Consider the following 8,807-nt stretch of genomic DNA (forward strand, 5'->3'; position numbering starts at 1 on the left):
ACAGCTTCCTGGCCAACTGACTGGAAGAGATCCATATTTATGCCTATTCCCAAGAAAGGTGATCCAACCAAATGTGGAAATTATAGAACAATATCATTAATATCACACGCAAGCAAAATTCTGCTGAAGATCATTCAAAAGCGGCTGCAGCACTATATTGATAGGGAACTGCCAGAAATTCAGGCCAGTTTTAAAAGAGGATGTGGAACCAGGTATATCATTTCTGATGTCAGATGGATCCTGGCTGAAAGCAGAGAACACCAAAGGATGTTTACCTGTGTTTTATTGACTATGCAAAGGCATTCGACTGTGTGGATCATAACAAACTATGGATAACACTGCGAAGAATGGGAATTCCAGAGCACTTAATTGTGCTCATGAGGAACCTTTACATAGATCAAGAGGCAGTTGTTCGGACAGAACAAGGGAATACTGATTGGTTTAAAGTCAGGAAAGGTGTGCATCAGGGTTGTATTCTTTCACCATACCTATTCAATCTGTATGCTGAGCAAATAATCCAAGAAGCTGGACTATATGAAGAGGAACGGGGTATCAGCGTTGGAGGAAGACTCATTAACAGCCTGTGTTATGCAGATGACACAACTTGCTTGCTGAAAGTGAAGAGGACTTGAAGCACTTACTAATGAAGATCAAAGACCACAGCCTTCAGTATGGATTGCACCTCAACAGAAAGAAAACAAAAATGCTCACAACTGGACCAATGAGCAACATCATGATAAACGGAGAAAAGATTGAAGTTGTCAAGGATTTCATTTTACTTGGATCCACAATCAATAGCCATGGCAGCAGCAGTCAGGAAATCAAAAGACACGTTGCATTGGGTACATCTGCTGCAAAGGACCTCTTTAAAGTGTTGAAGAGCAAAGATGTCACCTTGAAGACTAAGGTGCGCCTGACCCAAGCCATGGTATTTTCAGTCACATCATATGCATGTGAAAGCTGGACAATGAATAAGGAAGACCGAAGAAGAATTGATGCCTTTGAATTGTTGTGTTGGCAAGGAATATTGAATATACCATGGACTGCCCAAAGAACTAACACGTGTCTTAGAAGAAGTACAACCAGAATGCTCCTTAGAAGCAAGGATGGCGAGACTGCATCTTACATACTTTGGACATGTTGTCAGAAGGGATCAGTCCCTGGAGAAGGACATCATGCTTGGGAGAGTACAGGGTCAGCGGAAAAGAGGAAGACCCTGAACGAGTTGGACTGACACTGTGGCTGCAACAATGAGTTCAAGTGTAGCAATGATTGTAAGGATGGCCCAGGACTGGGCAGTGTTTCGTTTTGTTGTGCATAGGGTCACTATGAGTCAGAACCAACTTGACAGCATCTGACAACAACAATAACAATAACAATGGTGACTGTGACTTGTTACTTTGTTTTCATTATTTGGTAGTCCCTTTGCCACTTTAATAAGTAATATTATTTTATTTATTTTGTCTTTGAGAAGGTGAAGGAGTTGTACCATGTCAGACAGAAGAATGCCTGTCCTTGGCAGAATAAGAAGGTTAACCCTTTCCTTTGATTACAGATGATGAAAGCCATGAACAAGTCCAATGAGCATGTCCTGGCAGGAGGTGCCTGCTTCAATGAGAAGGCAGACTCCCATCTTGTGTGTGTACAGAATGATGACGGAAACTATCAGACCCAGGCTATCAGTATTCACAATCAGCCTAGAAAGGGTGAGCACTTGATCTGCTTGACATTATGATAATGGAAGTTCATACTGGACTTGGAGAGTCGAGTATTTCAGTTCCATAACTATCGCGTTCTAGATAGGTTACCACAAACAAGTTAATTAACCTGTTCAGGTGTATGATCCAGGATAATATATATACTCCCCAAGTAACCAGACTCAGAGTTACAAATGGTGCCCATATTGATATTGAGGGACACATTTTGAAATTACTACCTCATCATATTGATAGCATCAGCATTGGTATTTGAAGGTTAGGAGACTAGGCCCCATAGTGAGAGTATGCTTAGGTAGAATTGGAGCATGTTGAATGATCATAGCCAAAGAGTGTTCACTCATAGATTGACAGGAGTCTGAAGGAAGGCCTCCAGGTTAAGTGCTATTCAGAATCTGGTCTCATCACTTAGGAGACTGCTAGGAATGAAGAATTTATACACCAGGTCTGCTAAATCACAATTTGCATTTTAACAACTTTCCTGGGTGATTCAAATGCACATTAGAGTTTGAGAAGCACTTCTGTAAGTGGCATTTCCCAAAATGTTTTCTTGAGTTATATAAAAAATTAAAAAAAAAAATCTTTTCTTAATAAGATTCCAGAAACCCTGGGTTAAACAAATTGAAACAGGTTTATTTACTTGTCATGTTTACAGGACTTTTCAGAGGCTTATCAAACTGAAATGTATTGTGATACATATCCAAGAGGAGGCGAGTGCTCAGCCCTTCCCAAATTTATTTCACCATGAATCTTTTTTTTTTTCTGAGAGTATCTCCTGAACTAGCTGTCTTTAGTATGCTTTGTTGAACACTTGTCTAGTAGGCATGCTATCTCTGTTTTCAATATTAGATGTTTGGTGAAACATAAAGGGAATGTTTCAAAATAAGATAGGTGATGTATCTACAGTGCTTCCTTTAGCCAAATTGTATCTAGAAGATTGCAGGAAGTTCTGAATATCATTAATGTAAGTACATTGATAAAACTGGAGGATCTCCAGAGGACGATTCAAGGCCTGTGAGCAGTATGAAAACTAGGCCATAGGAAGACTTCTTTAACAAATTATAAGTGTTTAAACTAGGAAAGTATAGATTGGAAGACAGGGGCAAGAGCTCTATTTTTTAAATTATCTATGATGTAGAATTAAGATTCAGTTTATTCTCTGTAGTTACAAAAAGCCAGAAACAGCACCAATGGGTGAAAGCTACAGGGAGCCAGAGTTTGGCTCAGTGTTAGAGCACGTTCTAACACTGAATGGACTGCCTTGTTTTCACTAGAAGTCTCTGACAAAGGCTGGAGGTAAGAGATACTATAGGGAAGATGGGTGGGAAGTTGGATTAGCTCCAACTTCCCATGAACAGGCCTTGAACCAAGCAGTCAATTTAAGATATGGAAATTCAGGAAAATTAGGACAGTGTAGTGCAGTTTTCATAAAACTAAACGTAATTAAATATCCTTTCTTTTATGAAGAGAGAGTGATAATAATTGGCAATCATATCTCTATCTTCAAAATATATCTGATCTGCTCTGACTGGGATCACAACAGAGGGTTTCAAACAGAGCAGGAAAAAAATTGTAGAACAAAAAATCAAATTCACAAAAAGACCAGATTTACTGGTCTGACAGAGACTGGAGAACCCTCAAGACTGTGGCCCTAAGATGCCCTTCTGAACTGGAACTGAAGCCGTTCCCAGAGACCACCTTTCCAAAGCATAGACAGGCCCATGAAATAAATAATAACACCCAAAAAGGATGTGCTCCTTAGAACAATCAATTATAAGAGATCAAAGCAGGCAACATTTGCCCAAAAGAAGAGAAGGCAAGAAGGGGTAGAGAATCAGGGCGTAAGGAAATGGGGAGAGCGCTGACACATTGTGGGGCATGAAACCAATGTCTCAGAACACTTTATATACAAATTACAAATTAACAAATGGGAAACTAATTTGCTCTGTAAACTTTTACCTAGTGCATAGTAAATAACGATCAGTAATCCAAAATATATATATAGATATAGATATGGATATATAGATTTTTTTTTTTCATCCAAAAAATCCAGAAACCAATGGATTAGATCAGGGCTTGGCAGACTTTCTGTGGAGGGCCAGATAATAAATACTTTAGGTTTTACGGGCACTATGGTATTTGTGGAAACCCTGGTGGCATAGTGGTTAAGTGCTACGGCTGCTAACCAAAGGGTCGGCACTTCGAATCCACCAGGTGCTCCTTGGAAACTCTGTGAGGCAGTTCTACTCTGTCCTATAGGGTCGCTATGAGTCGGAATCTACTCAACGGCACTGGATTTGGTTTTGGTTTTGATGGTATTTGTCACCAACTACTCAACTTTGCCATTGTAGTTGGAAAACCACCATAGATAAGATGTAAATGAATGGGCATGGCTGTGTTCCAGTAAAATTTTATTTGCAAAAACAGGCCATGAACCAAGCAGGCTGTACTTTGTCAACCCCTGGATTCAATGACTACTAAGATTTCTTTCCTTCTAAGATTCTTTGATTCTTGACTAGAGGAAGACAAAAACAAAACAGGGGAGTGTATCTTAAAATCTCATTCCCAAAGCGATGATCAACATCAGAATTACTTGTTATTTGTATGTTGCAGGGCTGGTATTTTTTTCTCTGTATAATGATGGTGGTTGGAGCCCCCAACTACTGAGTATGTCGTTATTGTTCCAAACCCATCCATCTCGGGCAGGGTGGGGGTGGGGCGGGGGGGCAGTGGGCTGTTGGGAGATGTCTGTCTTCACTAAACTGTTTCTATTGTGATTTTAGTGACCGGTGCCAGTTTCTTTGTGTTCAGTGGGGCTCTGAAATCCTCTTCAGGATACCTTGCCAAGTCCAGTATTGTGGAAGGTAAAGAATGAGTTGCTTACTGCCATGTACGTTAAAAAAAAAAAAAAAAACCCATTGCCGTCAAATTGACTTCAACTCATAGCAACCCTATGAGACAGAGTAGTAGTTTCCAGGGAGCACCCAGTGGATTCAAACTGCTGACCTTTTGGTTAGCAGCTGTAGCACTTAACCACTACGCCACCAGGGTTTCCACGTGTACATTAGTTCAGTCCTAATTATGCAGGTGAAAAGCTAGGGACGTAAGGGAAGCCTTGATACTTATGGTTTAGACATCTGACTCCTATTATTTATTCAGTAGCGTCTCCCTCTTCAGTAAATTAAAACTGCCATGAGGGTGTCTAGGTCTCCAAAAAAGGGATTAAGTGGTAGAGATGCTATGGGATAGTGAGATAAAATTTAAGAGGTGGCCTTTCAGAGCTCTGGGATAAGGTTTGTAAGTGGACATCGGCTAAGTTCAAATATACCCTTGGGCACAAATCTCTAAATATGTGAATAAAGTTCAGTCCCTCCTACCCACAAGAATGCTGTAATTATCACTTACAGACACAGAATGGGAAATGCTTGCTGCTGGTTTGCTGTAATTAGACAAGACACATAACCCGGCAAAAGTTAATTAAATTAAATGAAAGGCTAGTGAGCACACTGTTTATTTTTTAGTTATTCTTCACTGTTTTGTGATCTGGTTAGTCTTGTTGCATAACAAATTACCCCAAAACTTAATGACTTAAAACAAGTGTTTTATCATGCTCACTGACTCTCTGGGTCAGGAATCTGGAACGGGCAATGCAGGGATGACTTGACCCTGCCCCGTGATGTATGGAACCTCAGCTGGGAAGACTTGAAGGCTGAGGGTTGGTTACTTGATAGCTGGGAGCTGGAGTCATCTGAAGGTTTTTCATGCACATGTCTGTTGGTTGGCCTGGGCGATTTAAAGACTAGAAGTAAGGACTGGCGCACTTACACATGGACTCTGTAGGATGGCATGGCAGCCTTATAATAGACTTCTTACATAGTGGCTCAGGGCTCCAAGCACAAGCGCTCCGACAACTAGGCAGAAGCTGCGTTTGCATTGCCTTTTATGACCCAGCTTTGAAATCACACAGGGTCACTTCTGCTGTATTCCAGTGGTCAAAGTAGTCATAAGCCTGCCCAGACTCAAGAGGAAGGGAATTAGATTCCACTTCTTGTTGGGGGAGTGAGAAGGTAGCATTGTAGAAAAGCATGTGAAATGGGAGATAGTGTGGCCATCTTTGGAAAACACAGTCTGCCACACGTAATGACAGGTTTTCATTTCCAGAATAGCTCACTTCAAGACCCTATCTAAAAGCATTCCTTTCTGAGGCCTGGATTCCTATGTGTTGATTGAAATGCATAGATAATCTTATGTACATTTATAAATATTAGCTTTGATCTCCTTTATCGGTAAACTTAATAACACAGTAAGTAAAGAGCAAAGTACTTTTTTACAACTAAATTTCATAACTCTGACTACAAAGCTGAAACAGGCTAATAAGTCATTTTTAAGAGAAATCTAGGAGTTAAACGGTCAGTTGGTCTAAAGCAACCAGTTAATGCCTGTATGAACACATGCTGAGTACAGTTGAAATGGTATCTTTACAAGGTGATTAAAAACACCCTAAATGTTGTTGAGATGATCAAGTGAACTGACACAGGTTCTTACAAATGAAAAGCAGTGTGTTTAAAAGTTCTATGTTTATGTCTCTGGGCTGTGAATTTCTTAGGTCTTACATTTCACTGTGTGTACCTGCAGAGCCATTGGCTGCCTGTTCATGAAATTCTGATTGAGGTTCTGTTGGAGATCATTTCAGCAGATGAAATTTTGTGTCAGTGAAACAGGGTCATTGCTCAGCATGTGACAGCTCTCACTCACAGTTTCAGTGTTTGCCTTTGACACAGGTAGCTAGCAACTGAAAAGTAGTTACCATCTGTTGACTGTGTGGTAGCCCATATGAACAGATGTGGTAGGTTTGCCTTATTTCTAGCCAGTAACTGGTTTTACTCCCGAGCCCACGACTGTAGTTGATCCAATGATTGATTTAAGAAACATTTCCTGGGCATGCAGTCTTACATCAGGCAGTCATAACAAGTAGTGAGAGAGACAGATGTGAGCAAATAAGTATGGTCAGAGCATGATAAACACAAAAGTAGAAATAGGAAAAAAATGCTCTGAGTGCAAAAGAGAGGGATATGACCGTGTGGGCCATGAGTCAGTTTTCCCTTTGAGTAGTCTTAGGACAGACTCTTAGTTGTGTCTGGAGTGAATTCCACGGGTAAGTGTCCTAAGCAGAACCCATCTTGGTGTTTGTGCCTTACGGTACTTTCGAAAAGTTAACAGGTTCAGCTCAAAGAACAAAGCCTCTTTGTATCTGCCGACTTTAGAGAGCAGAGGGAAGTTTTACATTTAACCTCAGAGGGATTTACCAGGTGCCAGGTACTGTTCCATCTGTCCCTCTCCCTGGCTTTGCGTTGTCTCCATCTATGTTATCTTGGTGCTGATTCTCAGATGGCGTTATGGTCCAGATCACTGCCGAGAACATGGATTCGCTGAGGCAGGCGCTGCGAGAGATGAAGGACTTCAGCATCACCTGTGGGAAGGCAGATGCAGAGGATCCCCAGGAGCACATCCACATCCAGTGGGTGGATGACGACAAGAACGTCAACAAGGGGTAAGTGCACACATTAACCCCCTTGGACATTAGTTACTTCGGGGCTAGGCCCCAGGTTGCGTCGCTGCCTACCCTGGTGTTTTATAGCTTTCCTGAAAGCCCTGCCTAAGAGAAACAACTGCTTTGTATGCAAGACATTATACATTTAAAGTTCTGGTTTCTTAACTTAGTTTCTGATGTAGTTTTTATGCATATTTTTCAAGAGAAGATGGAAGAAGTTTTGATGAAACAGCATTCTAATTAAAGACTTAACAATTATTGAGATAATAGTAATACTTAAACCTTTTGTGATTTCACAGAGCACTTTTGCTAACATTGTTTCTTTGAGTATAATAGCCCTTTCAGATGGGCATTGTTATTCCCATTTTACAGATGAGTAAACAAGCACCAAGAGGCTAAATAACTTGTCAGATCCACAAAGGTAGGAAATGACAGACTAGAACCCAAAACCACTTCCTGGGGCTTTAAATCCTATACTCTTTCCCAGTATATGGCAACTTTTTTCTAATGGTTGGAGCCATCTTTGACACACGTCTTTCTCTCACATCCCACAACTCATCCAACAGTAAATCCTGTTTGCTGTACTACAGAATACATCCGGAATCATACTACTCACGACCTCTGCTGCCACCATCCTAGTTAAGGCACCATCATCTGGGCTGGATTATTGCAGTAGCCTCCTAACTGGTTTCCTTATTTCTAATCTCGGCTCCCTCCTTTCCCTCACCCCAGTCTGCTTCTAATACAACAGCCAGAGTAATGTCGCTTTTCTGCTCAAAACCCACCAACGGCTTCCTGTATCATTTAGGGTAAAAGCCAAAGTCTTTCATGACGTCTAAGTCTTTCAGCAGCCTGCACATCCCTTCTCCTACCCTGTTCCCTTTCAAAAACAATGCTGGCTTTCTTGCTTGGACATATTGAGCCAAGCACACCCCTGGTCCAGGGCCTTTGCATTCACTGTTCTCTCAGCTCATACTCTTCCCCTAAATAGCTAAATGAGTCACTCTCACAACCTTCAAGTCTTTTCCCAAATGTCACTTTCTCAGTAAGGCCTTCCCTAGTCAACCTATCTAAATTGTAACCCTCTCATACACATCATCTTCCTCCCTGCCTCAATACTTCCTGTCTACCTTCTTTGAGTTATATTTATCAATATAACTTTTCACTCTCTAATATACAGTATAATTTTCCTTATTTATTATATTTTCCCTGGAATGTAAGCTCTGTGAGGGAAGGGATTTTTGTCTGGTATATTTACTTGGGTATCACCAGCACCTAGAACAGTGTTTGGCACTTAGTAGGTGCTTTAAAAATACTGATGAATTGAATGAATGTACTATACTTCATTGTACTAATCTTTCTCCCATTCATTCATCCATCCAGCAGTAAATTCTATTACATATACCAAAAACCTAAACCCCTTGCCATCCAGTCGATTTCTGACTCTTGGTGACCCTATAGGACAGAGTAGAACTGCCCCATAGGGTTTCCAAGGATTTGAACTGCCAACCTTTTGGTTAGCAACTGAGCTTTTAACCATT

At 40.9% G+C, this 8,807-nt stretch overlaps 1 protein-coding gene across 4 annotated transcripts in view; it reads left to right on the forward strand.

Annotated features, from left to right (window-relative positions):
• The window catches only part of ZFYVE9 (zinc finger FYVE-type containing 9), a 230,502-nt gene that overhangs the window by 215,444 nt on the left and 6,251 nt on the right, over positions 1–8,807 (forward strand). For all 4 annotated transcript variants that reach the window (XM_049875155.1, XM_049875153.1, XM_049875157.1 and 1 more), the window contains 3 exons: positions 1,556–1,706; positions 4,499–4,579; positions 7,104–7,266. In XM_049875155.1, coding sequence (XP_049731112.1) covers positions 1,556–1,706; positions 4,499–4,579; positions 7,104–7,266 — 395 coding nt within the window. The remainder of the gene's footprint in view (positions 1–1,555; positions 1,707–4,498; positions 4,580–7,103; positions 7,267–8,807) is intronic.

This window comes from Elephas maximus, chromosome 3 (assembly GCF_024166365.1).
Source record: "Elephas maximus indicus isolate mEleMax1 chromosome 3, mEleMax1 primary haplotype, whole genome shotgun sequence".
Lineage (NCBI taxonomy): Eukaryota > Metazoa > Chordata > Mammalia > Proboscidea > Elephantidae > Elephas > Elephas maximus.